At 35.9% G+C, this 26,925-nt stretch overlaps 1 protein-coding gene and 1 long non-coding RNA gene across 2 annotated transcripts; one reads left to right on the top strand and one right to left on the bottom strand.

Annotated features, from left to right (window-relative positions):
• Window positions 1-6,154: 6,154 nt before the first annotated feature.
• On the bottom strand, window positions 6,155-7,245 carry LOC131021950 (uncharacterized). The gene is made up of 2 exons (XR_009101100.1): window positions 6,725-7,245; window positions 6,155-6,538 (listed from the first exon to the last, which is right to left on the bottom strand). It is a non-coding gene; the product is annotated as an uncharacterized LOC131021950 (long non-coding RNA).
• Window positions 7,246-15,423: 8,178 nt separating this feature from the next.
• LOC131021924 (transcription repressor KAN1-like) lies at window positions 15,424-20,148 on the top strand. Its single transcript, XM_057951264.1, has 6 exons — window positions 15,424-16,682; window positions 16,773-16,849; window positions 17,468-17,513; window positions 17,619-17,796; window positions 19,210-19,301; window positions 19,655-20,148. The coding sequence occupies exons 1-5, from the start codon at window positions 15,950-15,952 to the stop codon at window positions 19,280-19,282; spliced, it is 1,107 nt and encodes a 368-aa protein (XP_057807247.1). The 5' UTR covers window positions 15,424-15,949; the 3' UTR covers window positions 19,283-19,301; window positions 19,655-20,148.
• The last annotated feature ends 6,777 nt before the right edge of the window (window positions 20,149-26,925 follow it).

The raw sequence follows: 26,925 nt of genomic DNA, 5'->3' as shown, positions 1-26,925 counted from the left end.
CTCCTCAACTTCCACATCTGAAGTAGAGTCAATAGCAGCTTCGAAATTCTGATCAGAATTGACCAAGATAAGGAGATCCGATCCAGATAGCGTGTGAGGCTGCTCTAAAAGAACAGTGCTCGATTCCACAATAGCATCATTCGCCACACCCGAAAGTCCCTCCAACAAATTAGTCTCCAAAACCGCAAATCTATTCGAACTTTTAGGCGAAGTAGAATGCTCCTGATGTATAGTAGAAGCAGAACGCTCCCGCTGAATAGGGGAAGCAACCACCACCTCCTCCAAAACCTTGCCCGTGTCAATCTCTTGGTCCGTCGGACCAGTTTTGCCCGAAACCACATGCCATTGTTTCCTCTCCCATCCTCTCGGCTGTTGAGTTTTAGGCCGTTACTTCATTAAATCAGTAGCCTCAGCGCTGTTTTCTTTAGCGCAGCTTCCAACCCATTTCCCTTATCTTGCGCTTGGCATTTTATGCATTTCTCTAATGTGTGTCCAGTTATCTTGCATTTGGTGCTAAAAGATTGAAGCTGTTCATACCCGAACTCAACATAGAAAGACTTGTCTGGGCAATCAGCGAACACTTATTCCGGCAGCGGCATCGCCAAATCCAGCACAACTAACACCCTCGCATAATGCCCAAAATCCCCATCCGCCGTAACTCTATCTATCTTGATCGGCATGCCCACTGACCGTCCAATCCCCGAAATAATTTTAGTTGTCCAATAATCCACGGGGAGATAATATATACACGTCCAAACTTGACAAAGAGATGAAATTTATTTATAGGGATCGAAGTTTTTCACCCAGTCTCGGAGACGTAGAGTTCCCGAACTTAACTCCCGCAGACTTTTGCCCTAAGCAACAACTTTATCATCAGCGGTCGAGAATTTAAAAGTGTAGAAACCCTTACTCATAGGGATAAGTTGCCAATCACTTGTCGGTTGCCAAAGTGCTTGTAGTTCTATCTTCAATTCAGACGCCAGCTGCGGTTTCGCTCCCTTTCGAAGAAGCAACCTTCCGATCAACACAAATTGAAATTGTTTAACACGTTCTTGGTACATGGCTGCTGGAATCTTTAGAGAAATAATCTCATCAATCGTCTCCAGATGCAACATAACGCACCGATGAATGGGAACATCATGTTTTCTCATGCCCGCAAGCTTAACTTGATGATGTTCGCATAAGACGACTTGGGCTGGGTTCCCAAGTTCCCATTAACAACAGTTGTACGGGAGTTGCGAGGACTAGCGGCAATCTCCTTAGAAGGCTCCTCCCTCATCATGGTTCTAGCAGAAGAAGTTTCTGTTGCTTGCGGCTCCGCAACCCTAGTGGATTGAATATCAAAAACCCCAACAGAATGTGGCGGGCTCATGGTAGGTTGAGTAAAGTTGTATGAAACCGAGGGCAGGTTCAGCCGAGAATTGTGAAGTGAAGGCGGCGTGACAGCCGCCGACGATATATAGGCTTATTGAAATTTACACAAATATTAAGAAAAATTATTGAAAATGAAATTATATAAGTAAACTTTCTAATATGTCCATATTTATTATTTAATGATGAATTAAAGTTGTTGGGAAATTAATGAAATATCATTGTCCTAGTTTTGACGATACCAAAACCCTTAGATTTTCTTTCAGTAGACTAGATTTTTTTGAACTCAAGTGTAGAGTTCAGTTTACTAGCCAGGCTGAAGACCGACGGACTGAAGATCGAAGGACTGAAGATTGGAACTGGAAAGGGTGAAGACAAATACTGAAGTATTTAATGGACGAAAACTTCACTGAAGATTCAGTTATAATTAAATAACTTATGCTGGCCACGTGGAAATAGTGGACTGATACATAAGTTATGTATCAGTTGACATTCTTCATTGGACTGAAGACTTAAGTTTAAAAGAAGCCACGTATTCACGCCAAGTACAACCGCATTAAATGCGAAGATATGAAGATCGTCCTCGCCTGAGCAGAGCTTTCCTTTTTTGTGCTAACTTTTCATAAGCACCATGCTCCTACTGCTAGAGACGCCCATTCCTCAACAAATCAGGAGCCTCGAAGATTGAAGCCTCAGCCCAAGATTCAAATCTATCTCACAACGGCCGAATTCTTGAAGTCCATCTCACCAACGGATCTATTCAAGACTTCGCCTATAAATAGAGCTTGAGGATCATCTTCAATCTTCACCGATTCAAACACTCAAGCTAAAGCTCTGTTAAACTTGCGACTTAGCCTATTCACTGCTATCCAAAGTTTGAATCGAAGAAGAGAATATCCAAAGCCCAAATCAGTTTACTGATTTCTAAAATTCTCTTGTCATTCTTAGGCATTTTCATTGTAAACCTTTAGCTTAAGTTCCAATTACTAAGAGCTTGTTCTTAGTAATCCAGTTGGTACTCGAACCCTTTTCCTAAAAGAGCGAAAAGAAAGTTTGAGAGAGAGAGAGAGAGAGTTCAAGACAGTTGTCTGAACTCAAGAGTTCATAGCCCCCGCAAGAAGACGTCTGTTGTCTTTGCAACTGCAAGTTAAGAAGGAGACGAGAAGTCCAAGTGTATTGACACTTAAACCTAGTTTTAGTTTAAGGTTTGTTGTGCACCCGTAAGCACAAGCCCAGAGTATTTGTCAGTGTGATCAGCTGGCCGTGGACGTAGGAGCATGTTTCCGAACCACGTAAAAATCTCGTGTTGTTTATTACTTTCAGTTTTATTATTTCTTACTTGTGCACAGACACTTCACTTAACTGAAACTGATAAATTAAAAAGAGAAACCTAAAACTAACAAAGTGTTAATCACAAAGGCTTCTATTGCTGGTGTTATCAGTCTAACTGACAAATCTTTGGGTAGTTAGTAAGATTTATAACACTTATCTGATTTCAAATTATAGACTGAAACCTTATGTGGATTATCAGTTAAATCCTTGTGCCTAACTGAAATCAAAATACTGAAACCATTTCAGTATCAGTCTAAATCCCTTTTCAAACTGAAATATTTTTGACTGTTGACTTCAGTCTATACTCTTCCAGTATCAGTCGATACTCACTTCAGTTTACAAAAAGATTTTTGAAAAAAACCTACTGGTGTATGCCCCCCCATACACCAGTTCAGTGACCCTCCGAGACCCAACAAAAATTGAAGTAAATTAAAGAATTAAATAGATATATAATAATAAATGAGTAAAAGAGCATTACTTTTTCATGGAAATAAGCCTATATAATAAGATATTCGAAAAGAGAAAACAAGTCTATATATACTGGACGAAAGGAGTATTTCCTTATAATTTTATTAGAAATTCTGCACAATTAAAATAATGTGTAGGGCCAAAGTCATTATATAAATTTTAATTTGACCTCTGTTATTTAAGCTCCAATCGAAAGATGCTAATCAATGAGAATAAATACATATTGTTTGCTTCAGGACACAATAAGACATTTAACTTGTCTGGGAAAATTACAATTCCAAGTCATTTTATAATCATTGAATGAGACAAAAATATCCAATAATGGTGTACGATGGATACGATGGATTAAGAAATCTATATATTATATAAAAGAGCAGTTTAACGGTAATATTTTACCGCCATATTTTCTCTATCCCACTTATATTTTATTCTTCCCACGTTCTCTCTAACGAGTATTTTATTTTCTTCGTATTCTCTCTCCCACGATTCATCAACCACTACTTTCTCTGAAAATTTTCATTATTTGAAACTCTTTTGATCAACCACCTTCTCATGCCAGAAAATTTATTCACACAACCGCCGCCAGCCATGGCTCGGCGTCACCACGCCGGCGGACAGCCCACGCTTCTCCTCTCTTAGCATCTTCTTTCTATCTCTCTCCTCGCCGCACTGCCGATGCCGCCTTCGTCCTCGCCGACAGAAACGGCCGAAGACAATAAGAAATTTCTTCAATTTCCCCCCAAAAAACACCATATGTTTGGGAAATTTCCCCAACCATGTCGTTGAAGCTCTCATAGGCCGCTGCAGCAACAATCCCTCAAAAGCCGCAGAGGCAGAATCAACGAGCAATCGAGCCACACGATAAATGAATCGCAGAAATCCTCTTCTCGATTTTTTCTATCCGAGAAAATCGCGGCTGCGAAGGAGGCCGGAATCGTTTGTATTTTAGTTGGAATTTATGTCAAAATTTGCAAACAATCACAAATGATTCAAAAGAAAAATCTCATTTTTTTTAATTTTTTTTTAATTTTAAGATTTCTTACACATGACAAATTAATTGTGGAAGTTGATCACTAATACCCATTCTCCAGACATCAAGGTGAGAAATGTGGTGCTTATTATAAAACTTACGAAGCACTTAGTTTTGCAATTTTAGAGCACATTGTCTAAGTTTTATGCATCAATTTTTGCCCACTATTTGTGATAATTTATTTTTTTTGTTGTGCTTTTAATGTCAATTTGTTCCTCCGTAGATAATGTAATATTGTTCTTTTAATATATTTTCGGCTTCTTACATTTGAGATCTTTATGTTTAATATATTTATATGGAGCTATGACATTATTCTAATTAAATTCTTAAATCTACAACATGACTATGTGATTTATTGGATTATTTTTGTAAAGTTCAATTAACATTGATCATAGTCATAATGATACTACTACAAAAGAGAAATTTGTAAGTTTTATGCTGGACAAGAGAGGCATGCATATATAACGTAAAACTTGTATTTCAAGCTCCTTGAACATCCTTTGGTGGAAGTAGCCAACAAATAACTAATATTGAAAAGATTTTTTTATTGAATTTGATTTTTATTAGATTAGCTTAATAGTGGTGAAATGTGTCTAGATTGGATTGCTTTATTTTCGTATTCATGTTTGTAATTTAAGAAAATATTGATGATATCATTTCCGTAAGAACAAATAGATGTTATGATTTTTACATTTTCATATAGATTATAGTAATTTAATTGACTTGAGAAATGAAAGTTTTCTTGCTTGATTAATATTTGCATGAAAATATTTAATGTGAAATTGACTTAAGAAATGATAGATACATAAAAATGTATGAAATAACTATTTTTTGAGTAAATATATTATTTGTGTAAGTAATGATATTATGGTAGTTTTAAATAATTTTTTAAAAAATATTAAATATCATGGCCCGTACATCGCACGGGATGACCCGTGCATTGCACGGGAGAGCGTACTAGTTAGAAAGAAAGGAAAGAAGAAAAAAAAAAGGAAGAAGAAGAAGAAGAAGAAAGAAAGACAGATAACAACATTCATTCCCTAATTTTTAATACAGACGCGAATGTAATTTATAATATTAACCGTAATCCAAAGTCATGCATAAAATTTAAATTTGACCATCTCCCATCCCATCCGAATTAAATTTTAATTCCTTTTTTTTTGGGGGGGGGGGGGGGGTAAAATTTAATTCATTGATACTAATTAATGAAACTTATATTCCGTAATATGTAAAGCTCAATTTAGACCATTATTTTTATATGATCAACGGTTTTTTTTTTTATATAAAAGATAATTCATCATCATATATATATATAGAAAGGTTAAACAGAGAATGACAAATATATAGAGAAAGGAGAATTAATCTGGAGCCTCCAAATTTATCAATCCAATGGCCAATTTTTCATTGAATTTTTTCCTCAATTATATCCGAAAGGCTATATATGTTGAGCAATTTTATGCAGTCATTAATTAAGATTTGTATATCTTAAATTATCTTTTTAATTTTGGTAAGATCTTATACTGCTATATCTGACGCAAAAATCATATCTTTAAGATATGGAAAGATTTTTTTCAACCTTACTTACACGTGCAGAAGAAAGCCAAAGTTTTAAAGTTCTCATATAATTTTCGGTTCTTATATGTACAATATAGTTATGTAGATGTTCGTAATTTTGTTAGGTTTGTTGGAATAGTTATATGTTAAATATTTAATGTCAGCAAAAAAAATTAATATTTTATTTTAGGTGTTCGTAATTTTTTTACGTTTGTTCGAAATGTGACATGATAATTATTTTATGTCAGTAAAAAAATTCAAATATTTTATTTAGAAGTTCGTAACTTTTATACGCTTGTTCGAAATGTGATATGTTAAATATTTTTACAATTCTCAATCAGATATCAATAGTATTATTCAAGATTATAATACATAACGAATAATTACAATTTATCAATGAACATGCAATCTAATTTTCAATGAGCATAACACAACTTATAAATGAACAAAACACAATTTATAAATGAATAGAAAATAATTTCTTCAATGAACACAATACAATTTCTAAATGAACAGTCAAATAAAAATCACGATTTTGAAAAATCTCTTCACTCGTCTCTAACAACTATAGAAAAATTGTTTACAAATTAACTGAACAACAAAATAGAAAAAACAGAAAGGAAATGCGTGTTTCCTCCTCTCCTACTATCGCCATAATTCCTCATTCTCGAATTTCATGGCGGATCGAGAATTATGCAATTTTTCGATTGGCCCCGATCCTCGTCTACCACGCCCCTCACCTAGCGTATTCTCCGCGCTCTGCCAGCAGCATCGGCCATTCATCTGCCTCACAGGGAGATATCACAATAGGGTGTTTATCAAATAATAATTTCGCAAAAATATTTTGAACAGATATGTATAATAAATTGAACAACAAAAGAAATATTTCGAACTTGTGGCAGAAAAACAAATAAAATGTTAATCAAATAATAGTTTCATAATAAACACTTTGTACGAATGCACACTAACCAGATAGACCCCAGGTTCACCCTCACGCCCAACCCTGCTCACGTGTCGTCAACTTCAGGATCTCGCCGCTGTCCGTAAACGAGCGCCCCTACCTCTCCCGCATCGTGGTGGTGAATGCCACCGCCACCACGCCCATTGCCGCTGCGCAGAACAGCACCACAGATCGTAGCGACGCGCGCCCTCCTGTCGACAACCGTCGTGAACCAAGAACAGAAGGCAGGGGAAGAGAGAAGTGATTGGATAATCTGCGGCCTTTTACGTCGTCTCTATCTACGCCGCTTGCGATTGGGACATCCACCCAGCCAATCCCCTCATCCGCTGCCATGACGCCACCGAAGAAGAAAGAGACGAAGGATTTGCAGAGAAGGTGAGAGATGACCGAGAGGTTGAGAAACAAGAGAGAGAGAGAGAGAGAGAGAGAGAGAGAGGAACGTGTGAGCTGTTAATGAGGAGTGATTTTAGGGCTTGCAGTTTTTATCCAAAACATATTGACTGTAATGCCCTTGTTCGAATTAAAAGTATTATTTTGTTTATTTGAATTGTTAATTAAGATATGAAAAATCATTTAATTTCAACCACACGATCTGCCAAATTCTAGGGATGAGATATAATCTCTATTCTCTGTACATAGGGTCATTCTTTGTTTAACTTGACCATATATATATATATATATATATATATATATATATATATATATATATATATTATAATAGTCCAATTTTTGATAATATCAATAAATTATATGAAATCAATGATTGAGGTTGAATCATTATATAATACGGTTTAAGATTCTTATCTTCTCCTTAATTTATTATATATGTGAATTATTATGAGATTTTAATTTTATTTTTCTGCAATCCTACATTTGTTTCATTTAATAATACTTTATTATTTGATTTCTATATTTTTAATAATAATTCTTGCTCAAAATAATTTTTTTTCATAAATGATAGTAGATTTTTTTTTTACTTTTTTTTTATTCTCATTTTTGCCTCTTTATTTTCCTAAAAACATGCATTTTGGTTAATGATAAAATATTCAATATGCATATGAAATTAAAGTACAACATGCTCAATCTGGAGGAGCGATTCTGCAAAACTTTGTGATTCACTCCTCTTCCGATGCTGCCCGTGCTATGTCGGCGGTGGCCAACAAGAAGAAATGGGGTGATATGTTGGATGATGATGATGTTGGGGACGAGAATGTTTTTTAAATTTTCTTCTTAGCTTTCGTTTCCTTTGTTTCGTCTTCCCGCGGTGCTTTGTGGGGAGTTCTTACACGGTTTTTGTTTTGTCGGTTTTTTGTGTTCCGACCCTTTGTTGAGTCGGAGCTCTCTTTTTTCTTTTAATAAAACTTCTATTTCAGCAGCATATGAAATTAAAGATCGTAATAAAAGCTTTAATTTGATACATAATATGTAAATAATAGATTTAAAAAAAAAGTTTTACTAGTCAAAAATTTTAAAATAAAATATTCTTCTCTCTCCTCTCTCTTATTTTACACAATATAGTTTTTATTGCATTTAGAAATATTAAATAGACTGGTAATTATTTGAATTATGAAATTGTATTCCTTTAGAATAAAAACACAACTTCATTCTATCCACTTTATTTTGAATCTCATACTTAGTCTGTCCACGAAAGAACTTCTTTGGAGGGAGTGACACTGATTTTAAAAAAAAGGTTGTTAAGTATAGAGTTGAGAAATTTTTTTGAGTGTATTGGGAAATGTGAAAATGTGTTTTAATTAGTATTGTGAGTGGTGAAAAGATGAAAAGTAAGAGTAAATGATACACTTATTAGTGGTGGGTTTATAGTCCAAAAATAGGTATGAAGTTCTTTTGTGGACGAAGGGAGTATTATTTGTTATGAAACTTCACCAATTCAAAATCTATACAAAAAGATAAATTTTGCAAAACCACATCAAATTTTCAATATTTTTTGTCAATTGAAAATGTAAATAAAATGATGTATACTCATTTTTCATTAGATTTCACTAGGGGTGTCGATCGGTTCGGGTTCGGTTACCCGTACCCGAATTTTCGATTACCCGAAACCGAAATTGTCAAATTTCAATAACTGTTCCCGAACCGTTTTAGGTGTTCGGTTACCCAATAACTGCTTCGGTTAACCGATTTGATTATTTGGGTATCCAAAATACCCATTTAAAAAATAAAATTCAAAGCTCATAAGTGAATCCAAAGCAAAACAAATCGGGTAGAAAATTCAAAGAAATCCAGCTCATAAGTAAATTCAAAGCAAAACAAATCCAAAGCAATTCCAAAGCAATTCAAAGCAATTAGTTCGAATCTAATTTCACGCTACATCACGCTAGAAAATGAATGCCACCCCTATGAATCTAATTTCATATGCATCTAAAATTTCAAAGAAATTCCAAAAAAAATGAATCTAATTTCAGATGCAGCTAAAATTGGAATAGGATTAATTTGAAACCCTTCAACAAACCATACTTGCCGGACTGCCGGTTGCCGGAGCTCGGCGGCGTGGCGGAGTGGCGGAGGGGCCTGGACTGGACTCGCGCTTAGGGCAGGTCGCGCTTAGGGAAGGAGCCGACGGAGGGTGGTGGACGACGTCGGACGTTGAAGAGGGTGAAGGAGGCCGACGAAGCGACGGCCGACGGGATTCAGGGAGCTGGGAGTAGGCGGGCTGAAGAGGAGCTTGGGGTTCTGGCCTCTGGTTCATTTCTAATTTCTAAAGTTCTAATTTTAATTTACAAATATATTATATATAATACATATATTGAATATAATATGCATATAGTTAAACATATATATACATAACTCTGAAATTTGCGTAAATAATACACTTACCTAATTTACTTCTATGCGTTTTTGGTACTAAAGGGCTCTGGTATGAATGCCTTATGAAAAAAATTGTGTTCAAATTTTGATTTTTATAATACATGGGATTGGATATTATAATAACTAACCCTTATGAAATAAATGCATAATATATACATATATATGTATGTATAAGAAATATAAATAGGTAATTTACACATACTTATAAGTAAAAAGAGCCCACTCCCCAGTGTGGGAGAGTCGCCACCTTGGCTCTTAAATTTAGTTTTTCATTTTATACTTAATTATAATGTTGTTTACAAGTAAATTTGACATCTAATTTAATAATTAAAATTTCATTGAAATTAAAATCAAACCTTATAGTTAAAAAAAACACTAATTAAAAAAACATGTCTATGGCTCGAGTGGATCAAATCGTGCCCACAGATGCTCCAGCAAATCATCTCGGATGCGAGCTTGCAAACGACCATTGCGAAGGTTTTGGCTCCGGGCTACATAGGTGGCGAATTCCGGCGACGCTCCAAAATTGAAGTCCGTTTGAGGTCCTGTGCTTGATCCTTCACCACCCGCGTCTCCCCTTCCAATTTATAGCATGCTCTCATTAATCCTCGATTATCATGTTGTGCATAATAATGCATGCAAACATGATATCGCTCAAGACCTCTTTCTTCCATAAACGAGACGGGCCTTTGATAATGCCCCAACGAGCTTAGAGAACACCAAAAGCTCATTTTACATCCTTCCGTGCAGCTTCTAGCATCACTTTGAACCTCCTCATCTTCTCGTCGCTTGGAAATGTGAAGCTCTTCACGAACACGGGCCACTCTGGATAGATTCCATCAATTAAGTACTAGCCTCTTGTATGGTGGGCGTTGTTGGCCATGAAGTGCACCGCTGCTTCATTTCCTGACATAACATTGTTGAACATTATCGATTGGTTGAGGACGTTGATGTCGTTGTTTGAGCCTGCGATGCCGAAGACGGCATGCCAGATCCAAAGATCTTACGATGCTATTGCCTCAAGTATAATAGTGGGCTCGTTGTGATCTCCTCGAGTGTAAGCGCCATGCCACGCCACTGGACAATTCTTCGAAGTCCAGTGCATGCAGTCTAGGTTCCCTAACATTCCCGGAAACCCATGCTTCGCTTCGTGCATGGCAAGTAGCCTTTGGCAATCGGCAGTGGTCGATCTTCTCAGATATTGCCCGCCAAAAATGCGGACAATAGCTCGACAAAACAACTTTAAGCACTTCAAAGCCGTGCATTCCGCTATACGGAGGTATTCATCGCAATGATCGGCGGCAGTGCCATACGCCAGTTGTCAAATAGTTGCGGTGCATTTTTGGATCGGCGTGAAAACCGACCACCCAGTTACGTTGTCTCGTTGTTGGAAGTATGGATCGACCTCCACCGCACTTACAATGCGCAAAAAGAGAGAACGCCTCATACGAAAATACCGACGGAAAAATTAATCCCGATGAAGTCGATCTCCACTGTTTTCACGATCACGGAGAATATATCTCTGCTTCTTTTTTTCCTTACGAGGATCAAAATTAATAGTACTCGTCACTTGCATGAAGTTGGAGGCAAGCTGCATGAAAAAGGCTCCGGGATTAATATTTGGATTAGGAAAAAGAAGATTATCTTGATTGAGAACTTCTTTGTCGGATGAATTCGACAAAGAATTGTTGGAATCGTTACATGAGGAGTTGGAGGAGGATATTTTTGATGAAGAATTAGTATGAATGTGGAAAATAGAAAAGGAATGGAGTATATATTTATATAAGACAAAAAGAGAAATAAAATAAAATAAAATAAAATAAAAAGAGAAAAGTCGTTGAACGACCAAAAGGAAGAAAGATAAGTGAATCAATTTCTGCCATTTCAATTTTACCGTTGCATTTTTTGTTAGGTCCTTGAGGGTCTCGAATAGGTGTGGGGGGGAGGGGGGAAATACACCTATAGGTTATTTTAAGTCGAAAACAAACGGACACAACCTTTTAAGTAAAAAGAGTTTAGCAAAACTTAGGTTGGCGACTGATACTAAATACTCTTCAGTAAAGAGTTAAGTCAAAGACTTTAACTGATACACGTTAGGCTTCAGTAAAGTTTGTAAAACAGAGGAGTGTTATGATTCTTACTGTTTATCCGAAGATTTATCAGTTAGACTAATAATACTGGCAGCGGAAAACTTTTTCTTTCGAAAAAGCCTTTGTGATTTAAACAAGTTGTCAAGATTTATGTTTCACTTTGCTATTAATCAGTTTCAGTTGTGAAGAGGTTTGTGCACAGATAAGGAAAGTAAATACTGAAAGCGATAAACAACAAAGAAATTTTTACGTGGTTCGGAAAACACTTCCTACATCCACGGTCAGTTGATCAGACTGTCAACTTCACTGGGCATGTGCTTACGGGTGCACAACAAACCTAAACAACCAAAGATCCTCTCTTTGGTAGCAACACACTGGGTTGGGTTTCTCACTCTTAGCTTCACTGAGACAAAACTATGCTTTTTCGCAAAGACTAAGATCTCTCGGAGTCAGAACACTGGTCTGAACTTCTCTCGGCTCAAACTCTCGATTCGGTCGGTTGAAAAGAGGTTCGAAAACTTGCCAACTATATAACAAAGAATAAGTTCTCTATAATCAGTTATACCTAGGCTTTGGATGTACAATATTTGCCTAAGTTCTAAGATAATGCATGTAATCAGCAGTTACTGATTTTTAGCTTTGTAATTCTCTTCTTCGATTCAAACTTTGGAATAGCTTTGAATTGCTGAGTGACGATTTCGGTAGCGTTTCAGCTTGTGTAGTTGAATCGGTGAAGATTAAAGTGATCCCCGAGTTCTATTTATAGGAGAGGTCTTGAATAGATCCATTGGCTGAAATGGTCTTCAAGAATTCATCCGTTGGAGATAAATTTGAACTTTGCTGAGGCTTCAATATTCGAGGTTCCTTTGTTTGGTGAGAACGACTACTTTGTGAGCAAGAGATACGACGTCTCTGAAGGTAATCACCAAAAAGGAAGGCTCTGCAGAGAAAGGACGATTCTTGAAATCTCTGCATTTAATGCGGCTGTACTTCTGGAGTGCGTGGCTTTCTTTATGCTTTGGAGCTTCAGTCCGAGGAAGAATGTTTAACTGATACTTGACTTTAGTATCAGTCCGCTGAATCCACGTGGCCCGCATCAAGTAATCAGTCATAATTGATTCTTGGACTGTTCAGTCAAATATCAGTATTTGACTCTGCCTTAATTTGTCAACAGACGGCAACTTCAGTCTTCAGTCTTCAGTCCTCCGGTCTTCAGTCTTCAGAACAACAACTAAACTAGAAAAGAACTCTAACACTTGAGTTCGAATAGTTCTAGTCTATTACAAGGAAAACCTAAGGATTTTGGTATCATCAAAACAAGGATTAGCATATTTCATTAAGTTCCCAACATTTTTTAATTTTTTTAATATGGAAAATAGCTGATTAAGTCGTGCTTAGCACGCGTCCAACCTTTTTCAGCTACGCAGCGGACGCGGAGGGGAGGCCCCGGAGGGGATGGAGGCGGTGCGGTATTGTGGGCGCGTGCCGGTGTCCACACCCCCCACTACATATACTATAATTTATGAGGATTGTCATTGTTTTAGCGGCTAATTAAGTGCTTCATTTTACACAATGATGTCACGAGTTAGGAAGTAAACAATTACCTTTAATTAAAAAAAAATACTCCCTCTGTCCCATTATTTGTGGCACGTATTCCTCTTTGGTCGTCATAGATTACATGGCATGTTTCTATATTGGGCTAAAATTAGGACATCATTAAGTTCTAAATTAAACTATCTAATTTTAACCCTAAACCTACCACATCCGCTCAAAAAGATCTTACTTTGCCTTCCTTTTTCCTAGAGCATCGCACCATATCATCTCCCTAGAAAACCTTAGAAATTGAAGCGTCTGCCACTGGTCTCTCTCTAGCCGAAGCAGCCAGCTCCCTCCGAATTCCTCCCACCCCGCTGGTAATCGCCGATTCCTCTAGTTACTTTCTTCCGTTCTTTTATCTTAATTCTACTTTCCTTAATCTCTGTATCAAAAAGACACGTGTCATGAATAATGGGACGGAGGGAGGGAGTATATCTTAATTTTTATTGAGTTATATAACGAGAGAGGGAAAAAATTACAAACTGTATTATTAGTTCAAAAACTATTAGATTTTAAAATTAGTCCAAGAATACCTTAATCTGACGATTTAATTATTATAAATATTCGATGTTATAGCGGTGCATAAATATTTTAGGATATTAAATACTTTTATGATCAAAAGTGACAAAGATTGCTAATTACTACTAATTATATACTCCGTATTACGTATTGAAACAATACTAATTTTGTACCATTAATCAATCAAGTCGATTGTTTTAATTCACCCTAAATTCTTAGAGGATGGGCCTTTAATGTCATTTAACGGTGCATTCCATAGATATATGAAACCATATATAGAGTATTAATTATCTAAATTGTGGGTGTGGCCTAGCGATAGGAGGTTGATGCCTAAGACCTAAGGTTTTGAGTTCGAGCTATTCATTGCGCGATTTTTAAATTTCTTTATTTACTTATATAATTTATAAAATAAATATATCTAAATTGCATGAGAAGTTCCAATATGAAGAGATAAAATCATCCCAACAACAAAATTAGAATAACATTGTTTCTACCCTTCGATTCAGCCTAGGGTTTTGAAAAAAATTAAAGAAGCCTAAACATTTGGGGGATTGAGTCAATGAGGGTTACATACATGTGGAGGAAGACATAATAAAACCCAAGATGCCAGACAAAGTTGTTGAAAGATTAGAAGGGAATATTTGGGAGTATGAAAAGGGAATTAGAAGGTAATGTGGGTTTTTATTTTTTGTTAAAAGCACATGCTAATGTTAATGCTAAACTCATACATAAATATAAAATATATACACACACTACCAAACAAACCCTCCTTTGTGGATCTCACTCAAGTCAATCACTCTACTTCCACTCTATCTGCATATGTTTGTGTGCACATTTAATATCCCCCGATTATAAAAAAAAATAAAAAACTAGACAAGATTCTCCGATTTTTATTACTATGTTTTCATTCTGTAGATTATTCTAGTATGAACACAATATAATGAATAGTGATATCATAACAGTAGAGTAGAATATAACGAAAGAAATTAGGACGACTACGCTGTCCGATGCTAGTTAGGTGATACAGCTTGTTATTAAATTCTAGAGTCTATTTCGTAAATATATTTAGATTATAATATATATATTTAATGAAAGGTAAAATGAGATATGATACGACAATTCAAATAACAACAAAAATATGGACTGCATGATGAATAAAATATTTCCCATACACCTTCAATATAGATTGAATTATTAGATATACAATAAAGTATTACAACCGTGCAGTCAATGCATGAAATCTCAAAATTGCAAATGATATTGCAATTATAGATGGCGCATATATTATACAAATTACAATAATGAACCCCAAAAGTGAATAAGTTCACACTAAGTTACAACAAGACAGACCCAAAATAAATGAGGCTGAAACGTAGAAATATGAATTATATAGTAGTATTAATTATCTAACCAAAGAAGATAAAAAACAAAAAAATTACGAAAAAGGTTTTATCTGACCTAACTACGTAATTAAGTGATTAGTTAAAGATAATACAAGTAGTTAGTTAAGTGGACTTAATTAGATGGCCATAAATCCGAGTCACGTGAAAAAGAAAAGAAAAAAAAGTGGAGGATGAAAAAGATAACACAAATAGTTAGTTAAGTGGAGTTAAAAAAGAGTGTTGAAGAAAAAATGTTAATATAGGAAACACAATATGTAGTCCGTTTGTGTGTGTGTGTAATAAAAAGTTAGAGAGAGAAGCGAAGAGGGTGGGGGGAAAAGAATCACAGAAGAGGGTTAACTTTCTGTGTCAAGAATTTTAACCCGTCGACTACGGGGAAGGAAATCAAAAAGTGGGCATATATCTTTTGTGTTAAATGAAAAAAAATACAGTATATGTTTGGTTTTGAAAATGAATTATATAATTGGTTTTGACTAGCGAGTCATGAGAGAAAATGCCTAGTTCTGATGTCATTTTCCAAGATATACTGTCGAGGAATTAAACCATACACCAAATCTCTTCACCACACATCCACCTTTTTCCCATTTCCCCTTTGCAATTTCCCTTCTTCTCTCTTTCTTTCTGCACCATCTCCATTTTCAAGAATACAGATACAGTAGTGAAATAGAGTCTTTCCTCACTCATCATCTCCCTTTTCAAGCATATTTACAACCAGTCTTTTCACAACTTTCCAAAGAATTCAATCCCACAAAAAAAGATTTGGAGGTCTTTATTCCCCTCGGCCCCTTTCTCTTTTATGCTCAAGATCTTGATTTGTTCCACATCTTTAACGAGAGAGAGAGAGAGAGAGAGAGAGAGAGAGAGAGAGAAGAAAAAGATGCCCTTGTTGGAGGCTGGCTCAGTTCCAGTTCCTGATCTGTCTCTGAACATCAGCCCACCAAACTGCGAAATCAACTCGACGAGCAGCAGCAGCAGCAGCAAGTCCAAGAGCTCCTTCACGGAGCTGTCGTTGGCCCACCCGGCCAACCACGAAATCGAGCTGGAGAAGAGCTTCAATGGCGGATGCAGGCAAAACCCTTTCCTCATGAATCATGGGGAATCGCCTTCATCTGAATCCGACGGCCTCAGACCGATCAAGGGCATCCCGGTGTATCCCAACCGTCCATTCCCATTTCTGGGTCTCGACAAGGATCCCAAGATGCGTTACTATCAAATGCCTTATCCCTCCCCGCCCTCCCCTTATTTCGTCGGCGCCGCCTTGGATCATCACATGCCAATGCTCAATCTCGGCCCCTCCTCGCCGCCGGCACCCTACCGCGCCGGCAGGTTCAACGCCGCCGCCTACCCCGCCCATCTCTACGGCATCGGCCCCTCCTCCCATGAAACTTCCCATCATGGAATCATGAGATCATCCAGATTTCTCCCCAAATTGCCGGCCAAGCGGAGCATGAGAGCGCCCAGAATGCGTTGGACTAGCACTCTCCACAGCCGCTTTGTTCATGCAGTTGAGCTTCTCGGCGGCCACGAAAGTAATTCTCCAAATTTTTCTATTTTCTTTTTGGGTTTGAATGAATTAATATATTGTTTTTGTCTAATAATTTGAGATGAATTTAATTTAGGGGCGACGCCGAAGTCGGTGTTGGAGCTGATGGATGTAAAAGATCTCACACTTGCGCATGTGAAAAGCCATTTACAGGTATAGGCTAAGAACAAATTGAAGTGTTGTACAACACAGCACCAAAACAAGAATAAAAAAGTTTAAGCAGTCAAATTCGAAAAAAAGGAACCCAGAAAATTAGCTGTTTGTGTTTATCTGTTTGTGAGTAAGTGTGTGGACTCCGTTTATTTCTCCGGCACAGTAGCCGATGAATGTTTGCAGACTGAAATGCAATAAAGAATAGGAGAGAAGTCTTGGGGCTGACAACAAGAGAGAGAGAGAGAGAGAGATGAAAAGAGACAAAGGCAAAAAATCATCATTTTTCAATAATATTGCTGATTACTACTTTATCAAACATCAACCTCGTGATTAATGATGATTTTCAGACATGACTCAGAAGCCCAGAAGAAAGTCTTGCAGTAGTACTTTCAGTAGCACTAGGTTTATTTATGATCATTAGATTTCAACTGTGGCTAGCTACACACTAATATTTTCCCCATCATTCTTCACTTATTAATTAAATCATAATGCATGGCTAGGACTTGATAAAGATCATCATCTATTTCAAATCTTCTCACACCACTACACATATATTGTTCATCATCTAAGAATTTTCATCAATTTTTTTCTTCTTCTTTTATTTCCTCAAATTTGCAGATGTACCGAACCATCAAAACCACCGACAAGCCTGCAGCTTCCTCAGGTATATTTATGTTAATTAATTTTGGGCTTAATTCTTTTGTCGTTTGATTTCACATCTTGGGAAAATGCAGTGCAAGTAAAATTTTGTGTTTTGGTTTTCTTAAAGGGCAATCAGATGGGTCCGGTGAAGACGATCTCTCCACCGTGGGCAGCAGTGGCGGCGATCGGTCGGGCTTACGGCAGTTCTTGGATCAGAGGGGCGGGCCTTCCGGCGGAGCTATGCAACAAGAATATGATCTCAACTACCCCTCTACCACTCCTACATTGTGGAGCAATTCTTCAAGGTAACGGAAAAAAACACACCCACCCTCATGTATATCTGTGTGCATATAGATATACATATACATATATATAATGAATGCCCACGTACTAACTAGATTATGAAATCATGTGAGTATAGTAATAATAAATTCCTTTTCCTTTTGCATGGTACCTGAAGTTCAGAACTGCATACCCACGTCCACAATTTCAAAATCTTTTTCTAAGAATAAAAAGGGTTCTTGTGGCAGCTTTTGCTTTTGTTTCTTTTTCTTTTTTTAATCTTTTCTTTTGGAAGATTTTCATCTGAGGTTGGATAATGGGCTACTTAGATAAAGTTAATGGAAAAAAAGCCAAATTAAGATAAGAGAGAAAGCAACCACTTCCCACATATGCCTTTTCTTTTTCTCCATGGAATAATTTGTTTTTCTTGAATAATTCATATTACTAGTAATTAAAGTATTCAATCTTTCAAAGGAAAAAAAAAACACTTGTTCTTAATTATTCCTTTTCCCGAGGAATTACTTTTCATATATGACCAAAAAATTGAGAAGTATCTTGACTTAAGTGCTCTCCTTTTCTTAAAGTAGTATAGATAGGTTGATTTAAGCCTATTCTTGATACTATGTGTTTATATGTCTATAACAGGATGGTGTAGAGAACCAACTTCTTGGTCACTTCTTTTGTCCCAAATTATTCCTCTTTCACCACATATTATATATAAATCCAGTCTTGTCTAAATTATTCGAACACATCTGACTATAGAACTGATCAAATGCAATGCTTTTCTTCTTCTTCTTTTTAACGAAAACAAAAAAAATGATGAATAATTACAATGCTTATATATAATGTCTGAAACGTAGCACAAACCAAAGTGCATTTGGTGTTAAACTCATTTTTCAAAAACTTAGAAGAAGAGTAATGATTAAAAGACATTATGCGCATCTTATATTATTTAGCAATAATTTGTATGGGATATACTGTTAGTCTTATTTGGGATTATTTTGGACGTTTTCTTGCAGCAGGAGATTTAGATATAGATTCATATTTCTTGATTTAGTTCGTCTTTTTGCGTGAAAATACTGTTTCGGCGGTTAGATGTTGGGAGTTTTTGCGACCTCTTAAAAGTCACAAATCAGACAACAATCATCATTATTTAACTTTTTTGACTTCTCATTCAAACTTTAGTGAATTTATAGAAAACTAGCACGATGCTGATTGGTGAGGACAATAGAATAGTAACAATTATTATAATATAAGCTGATGTATATAAGTTGTCTATTTTGTAACTTTTCTTATTTCGTGAGTACATACAACTATATATCTTTAAATTCCGAGATTTTGAATTGTTAATCTATAAGTTATCTATTGTAACTTTTCTTATTTCTTTTTTCTTTTTTTGAGATGTTTCTTATTTCTAATTATTTCAATGTTTGTAGTAACCGAGAGGGGTGGTTGCAAAGCAACGGTGCTGATTCACATAGCCTCATCGGATCCTTGTCCTTCCCGTGATCCTCGATCGACTTAAGAGGTAAGAGACTTTCATCTCTATCGCAGCAATCAGTTTTCTTGCATGGTTTTACTACAACAAAACACACAGAAACGCACGAAACTAGGTAGCCTTCTATTAGTTTGAGTTTGGATGTATAGATTAGTTTGGAGAATCAAAAGATTTGGAGGGACATTTACCAGTTTAGGTGGTTTTGAAATCCTTATTAATCCTCTTTCTTTTTTATCGCGCGTTGTTAATTTAAACTATATATTCCACTTTTGTCCATTCTTGCTAAATGTAGAGTATCATATATATGTATGCAAAAAGGAGAGATATAATCAAAGTACATATGAAGCTGCGATCAAACGTGCATTTTTCATATTATATGGCAGGAAAAAAAATGTGTGCAAAGAGGCAGTTGGATTGGTGAATCTGCGAAGACGAAGCTTCAGTTTTAAAATGGGAGTGAGCGTGGAGCAGCAAAGTGGATATATAGGAAGAGAATTAAGCATGAGCCAAAACAAACATGTCCATGCATTTGGAATTTTGGATTCTTGATCGAGCTAGGTTCTTCTCTTTGTTGAAGGAAAAAGAAGTCATGAATATATCTATATATATGTAAACATATATATTTATATTTATATGTGCATAAAGAGGCGTCGCAAATCAAGAGGATATGCATGATGCAGCAGCATGGGGGTGTCTTATATTAGTTTTAACATTTTTCCTTCTCTTTATTTCCTCAATTTAGTTCTCTAAGTGGGAGGTCAGAAATATCATCATCACTTGGGAATATTTGGCTACTAATGCTTTGCTAATGTAACAATTTAACTGATATTTTGTCATGATGCTGTAAATGTAACTACGTAATTGGTCGTTTCTCTCATATTAAACAGCGTAAAGCATGCATGGAAGAATAAGACGGTCACAAAAATTATACGCCACGTTGAGTATATATAGGGGTGAATTAATTAATTAGCTGATGTAATGGATTTTCTATATGTAAGGTGCATGTTTGAGCTTACAATTTAATGCTTGAATGAGTTTTAATCGAATCAAACATGTACAATTTAATGTCGATCTCCAGTCCTTTGTTTTTTTATTATTATTATTTATTTTGTTTATTTGAGTCTTTTACACGTAATTTATTTTTATTTTTATAATATATCATGCTGGAACAAAATAATTTAAGTATTACAAAGTATTTATTAATTGAAGTTAGTTTGTAGTTTTGTGGCATGAGCTTTTGCGGCGTTTTTTGCTGCTCTGGTTCAGTTGCGGCCGTCTGTTACGCACCACAGATGGCACTCCGTTCAGCTGCTGCCCGCCGCGTCTGCCTTGCTGCAGGGCGGCAAGTCCACGGTGGGGAGCTCCTCTATTTTTCTGGTACGAGTTCTTGGCGGGGTTGGGCTTTCTGGCTCGGCTATGCTTGGAGTATTGATTGGGGTTTGAGTGTTGTTCTTGGAGCGTCTTCTGGATCTTTTCACAGCTTTCGGGTGAGCTCGAAGCTGGGATCTCGAAGGTCGGGCTCGTTTGGTTGCTCCGCAATGGAGAGGGCTCGTCGGCTGCTCTCTATTGGCATTGAGTTTTTTCGTTTACGCGCATCTTTGTGTGTTGGTTCTGTTGGTTATGGTTTGATATTTTTGTTCTCTTTTTCTTCTTCTGTGTTGGTGAGCCGAGGCTACCTAAGAACGATGGTTAGGCCGGAGTTTCTGAGGTTGTCTCATTTTCGCTCCATCGCAGTTTTATTTCTCATTTTCTTAGACGAGTACTCTTTTTCATCATTGAGGTTTTTCCCTTGAGGTATTCCTTAATAAGGTTTTAACGAATCTCGGCCTGTAGTCTGCTTTTTCTGTGCTTTCAAGGGTTATAAGGTTTTGCTTTTCTTTTTAATAAAGCTTTATTTTAATAATTGAAGTTAGTTTGTTATACTTTATAAGAACTTTTAGTGGTTTATCCAGTTGAATTTTTCCGACTTATCTATTAGGAATGTGTATTCCCACGTTTGGTTGGGTGTTTTTAGAGGTTGCAAAGAGATTCAATTAATTGAATCCATTACTCATTGTTCGATTTGGTCAATGAGTTAACCATTACCCTTATTTGAAGGTAACTTAATCATCCAATTTGTTATCCCTCAAAATAGAGGGGAAACAAAAGAAAGAGAATCACTTACTAATGATTCATTCCATTGTTTAACCAAACACTCAATAAAATTAATAGTTATTGTTATCATTCCACTCTTTTATTTGATTCCATTCTCTTTTCATTCATTTAATGTGTAAGAAACTGCGTCTAGGATTGATTCTTGTCATTCAATGCTGACATTTTGAACATCTTAAATTCTAAGCAAACTTATTAAGTTGATTTAAATGCATTCTTTCGTATATTTTTCATAATTTTTCAATTCTTTTTACATGTTCTGTTAAATGGATAATTTTTATTGAACAATACGAATATTTTTTTTCGAACAATATCATTCACCGGCAGACTAAACCTAACTTTTGATGCATATAATTATTTCCGTTGAAATAACTAATGAAATTTAACGTCAATCCTTACAGTAAAGGACGTGGTCAATTATTAATTAAATGATTATTTCCCCACGCCCGCTCAATCCTTAATAGAAAAGGAAGTTGTCGAATCTAGAGCTCAAATTATTCACATTTCATTATGATCACAAGTGAAATAGAAGGTATTTAGCGAGAATTCAAAAGATTTTTCAAGAGAAAGCATAGATGTCACCTACATTAGCAATAATATTTTGAAGTATTGACGTTAATTTTCATAAATTTATTTGGTTTCAATGTTACGTGAAGAACATAAACCAGATGAAAACGGGAGACCTAGGATATATAAGATTTGATTTCGAAGATTAATACTCCTTCTGAATCAAAATAAAATACTACTATATTTTAGGCTTTTGATTCATAATACAAGATTTTATCTTCAATCAATATTAAGTATCCCTATTTCCTATTAAATTTTCCGCTTTTCAACTCCTTCACTAATAAGACTCTAATTATTACTATAATTAAGAGAAATTAAATTTAGGAATAAAAAATAGAACGAGCTGAGTTCTTAAAATTTAGTGTTAATTAATTCCTTTTAATCCTAATATAAAAGCTTAAAGCATCTTATAATTTTCATGATTTTAAACTTTGACACATAACTTGATGTCAACCCATAAGCCAATCAAAATAATCCAAATCCAAAATATACATACGACTTATAAATCGGTCGTATAGTTTACTCTATGAACAAGTCATGCGAATATTGATCATTTATTTGATATGTATGTTTGTGTCATGTGCATATATGTAGAGGGAAAAATCATTTATTTGCCCAGAAAATGTAGGTTTTGTTTATTAACTTATCAAATTAGCTTTTAGTATTGGGACCCCAAATTTTTTATTATGATGCATTGAGCCTAGAACTGAAACTTTTAATATTTTCTCAACATGTAGTATGTGGTATTCAAACATCATTAAATGCGTATACGTAAAATTTATGGGCTAAGTTTTGTTTTCCAATAAGGCCCAATGTGATTGCAGCGCTCTGAGCCCAATAAGGAATAAAAATTCTTATACATTTTCTCCACTGAGCGATTTCTCCGCTTTCAGCATTGGCGCTCAGAATAAAAATGATGTCGATTTTCACTGCAATTCTTAGTCAATATTCTGTAAACTGTAATCAATTGATTAAAATTTAGTTTACTGACGCAGAAATTGGACGGAAGAAAGCTGAAAAGGAAGAAACGGCGTTAGGTCTGATATTGGGGATTGGGAGGGCATTGAGGAGGAAGCGAGCATCGTCGCTAGATATTCTGACGTCGAAAAGTAGCCCTAAAGGCTATTACAAGGGCAAAAATTGCAAGCCCACCGGTTTCCACGCTCGAAAAGGTGCTGTCAGCTTCCACTTTTGCTAATTTAATTGTTGAGGATTTCTTATCTTGTTTTAGCTTAAGTTTGAAGGTGGTGGTAATGGCTCTTCTACTTGTGTAAATATGTGTGTGTGCAAATGGATGGTGATACTGGTTTTTGAGGGGGAGTGTAGCCAGGTTATACTACAATTGCCTTGTTTAATTGTGTTTTATTTGGACAGGAATGGCAACTTTTTACTTTATCTATGTTTACTAAAGGAGAACATCAGGAAAGTTGTCCGTTACTATGAGTATTTGGAGATTATTCCTAGTGCCTTTGTGAACTGTTACACTAATTTCAAATACTGTGCACTATCTTTTCTAGTTTAAAATCTAGGGAGCCAACCAACAGTGCTGTCTTTTCTATTTATTTTTATCACCAAATCTGGTGTTTATAAGTAAAGTTATGTGCAGGTGGTTATGTGGTAGTTCCTGAAAAGTTGCCAAACTATGTGGTGCCAGATTTGACCGGATTCAATGTAAGAAGTCATTTTATCTCCATAAGGTTTATCTAAAATATAAAAAATGTTCGACCGTCGCTTGCTACCTCTATATCTGCTGAAAGACCTAGACTTTAACATATTGACAAGCCATAAAGCTTAAGTATTATGATTGCAATATATACGCCACCGTAGTTATTAGTCTAATTCTAGGTGCTTGAGAAGGAAAGACTAATTCAAAATCTAGTGATTAGTTGCCAAAGTTTATGTACTTGATTATGTTTCCAAGAAACCCTTTCTCCACTACATCAAAATCATCACCAATTTTATTAAATCTTGTGCTCAAGCAATTTTACATAATCTTGGCGGACGGATGGAGTAATAAAGATAATAAATTATGTAAGAATAGTATTGGTGAAAAAATGTTCTTGAATATGTAAAATCACTGATTCTCAGTCTATCCCTCTTGAGATCTCTCTTTCCTTAGTTCCATTTCCTTCTTCCATTTAATCTTTTCAACTTCCCTCAAAATTCAAAACCATATGAAAAATTTGGATGGTACCGTATGAAATTCAACTAGTTTGATAAACTACATCTGAAACTCATGTCAATTCCAAGATATGGTGCCAAAGAAGCATTGCTTAATTTATATCACCTGACTACTTATCACTCTTGATCAAACCTGAGGTTCATGAACAAATTTGGACAGAGTATCTATTGTTGATTGTACTTAAATTTATAGTTCCTTGCACTCATAGATTTATAGAAAATATGGCCAGCAAACAGTAAGTTGTCCACTTCAGATTTAAGCAGTGATATAGAAAAAATAATTGTACTATTTGCTAAAAAAAGGTAGCATGTTTGTGCACAGTAATTGGTATATATATTGTACATGCTTCATTGGAAAATAGTAGACTTGTGGTTGAGAAGAAAGAGCCTTCCAGCCTTCCCTGTCTCCATGCGTTAAATGGCATCTCTATCTTTTAATTATGCAGCTCCATACGTGTAAAAAAAAATGCTTTCAAAAGGGTAAAGTAAGCCATTCAAAACTCATGTGCTGCATCGACTACAAGGTATGTGTTTAAATCATTCAAGTATATGGCAGATATGATGAGTTGCATGACATTTTTTTATGATGCTTTTATGTTCAAGTATAATTACGTTTAGATTTGTAAGTCGTATAATTGTGAAGTTGTTTAGATGGCACGGACACGTCAAACCCCTACTAGAGCTGAAGTTACACTACACGCACGAATTAGGAAATTGCAAGAGGAATATGAAAGACAACGCGAGGATTGTGAAATCTTACGTGGGCAACGCGAGAGATACGAAAAGATTAGGAGGCTCATTGACGTATGATTGCTATGTATGAAGTAGTGGGTATGGGTTTGTGGAACACGTACTAAGGATGAGCGACCCCTATCGCGAATTTAACGAATTAGGAGTTTATATAGACAACTTTTACGCGACGAAGCATCTAATGAAAAAAGTGCTTGCTCCATTGCGACTAACTGCCCAAGAAGCATATGATATGGTTACGTCATTGAGGCCTTATGATTCCTTTGTTCTAAATTTGTTTGATCGTTGGTGCTTTTGGGCCGATGGCTTAAAAGAGAAATGAGATAACTAGCAAGGAGGAAGACGAGGAAGACCCCGAAGAAGAACCTCGAAACAACAAGGAAAATGGACCACAAAGAAAGAAGTCGAGAAGGGATGACAACGATGGTGATGAGGATAGCAACAAATGATGGAGTTTTTAGTAGTAGATGTTATATTTTGAAAAATGGACCACAAAGAAAGAAGTCGAGAAGGGATGACAACGATGGTGATGAGGATAGCAACAAATGATGGAGTTTTTAGTAGTAGATGTTATATTTTGAGTTATTAAACCTCAATGACGTAACTAGCGAGGAGAAAGACAAGGAAGACCCCGAAGAAGAACACTAAAACAACAAGGAAAAGGGACCACAAAGAAAGAAGTCGAGAAGGGATGATAGCGATGGTGTTGAGGATAGCAACAAATGATGGCGATATGGTTACGTTGTTGAGGTTTAATAACTCAAAATATAACGTCTACTACTAATCATAACTTGGGAAAAACTCCATTTGTTGTTATCCTCATCACCATCGTTGTCATCCCTTCTCGACTTCTTTCTTTGTGTTCCCTCTCTTCCTTGTTGTTTCTTAATCATAACTTGGGAAAAACTCCATTTGTTGTTATCCTCATCACCATCGTTGTCATCCCTTCTCGACTTCTTTCTTTGTGTTCCCTCTCTTCCTTGTTGTTTCTTCTTCGGGGTCTTCCTCGTTTTCCTCCTCGCTAGTTATCTCATTTTCTCTTTTAAGTCCATCGGCCCAAAAGCACCAACGATCAAACAAAATTTGAACAAAGGAATCATAAAACCTCAACCACGTAACCATATCATATGCTTATTGGGAATTAGTTGCAACAGTGCTTTTTCCATTAGATGCTTTGTCGTGTAAAAATCGCCTATATAAACTCCTAATTGGTTCAATTCGCGATAAGGGTCGATATCCTTAGTACGTGTTCCACAAACCCATACCCACTACTCCATACATAGCAATCATACGTCAAATGCAGCCTTCTAATATTTTCGTATCTCTCGCGCTGCCTACGTTAAGAACGCACAATCCTCGCGTAGTCTTTCATATTCCTCTTACAATTTCTTAATTTGTGCATGTAGAGTAACTTCAGCTCAGTAGATATTCCTCTTACAATTTCCTAATTTGTGCGTGCAGAGTAACTTCAGCTCTAATAGGGATTTGACGTGTCTGTGCCATCTAAACAACTTCACAATTACTACTTACAGATCTAAACGTAATAGTACTTGAACATAAAAGTATCATAAAAAAATGTCATGTAACTCATCATAACTGCCATATACTTGAATGATTAAAACACATACCTTGGAGTCGATGCATCACATGAGTTTTGAATTACTAGGCTTATTTTACCTTTTTGAAAGTAATTTTTTTTTAACACGAGTCTACAGAAACGTAGACTCGCTCTGATACCACTATGTAACACCCTAATTTTATTAAGCTTTGCAAATTAAAGTTTTGAAGAACAAATAGATAAAAATAAAATTTCTTGACTATCAAAGTTTAAACTAATTTAAAATCAATTTGCCAAAAATAAAGTAGTAACATGAAATAAAAACGATAATTTAAAACGTAATAAGTTCAACTTAAATTTCTATGTGACTTCTTAATCCCTAGTCATTCTCGACTTCCATGACCACGTCGACTCCAAAACTGAAAGGAACCATGCAAATTGAATATA

Source organism: Salvia miltiorrhiza, chromosome 4 (genome assembly GCF_028751815.1).
Source record: "Salvia miltiorrhiza cultivar Shanhuang (shh) chromosome 4, IMPLAD_Smil_shh, whole genome shotgun sequence".
In the NCBI taxonomy this organism is placed as follows: Eukaryota; Viridiplantae; Streptophyta; class Magnoliopsida; order Lamiales; family Lamiaceae; genus Salvia; species Salvia miltiorrhiza.
Note: the sequence above shows the minus strand (reverse complement) of the source record. Positions and strands in the feature narration are given on the sequence as shown.

Excerpts from the sequence above, each read along its gene's own strand:
- LOC131021924 (XM_057951264.1), top strand. The coding sequence starts at position 15,950 with ATGCTCAAGATCTTGATTTGTTCCACATCTTTAACGAGAGAGAGAGAG. Across the intron at positions 16,683-16,772 it reads GCTTCTCGGCGGCCACGAAA|GGGCGACGCCGAAGTCGGTG; the intron begins GTAATTCTCCAA and ends AATTTAATTTAG. Across the intron at positions 17,797-19,209 it reads TTGTGGAGCAATTCTTCAAG|TAACCGAGAGGGGTGGTTGC; the intron begins GTAACGGAAAAA and ends CAATGTTTGTAG.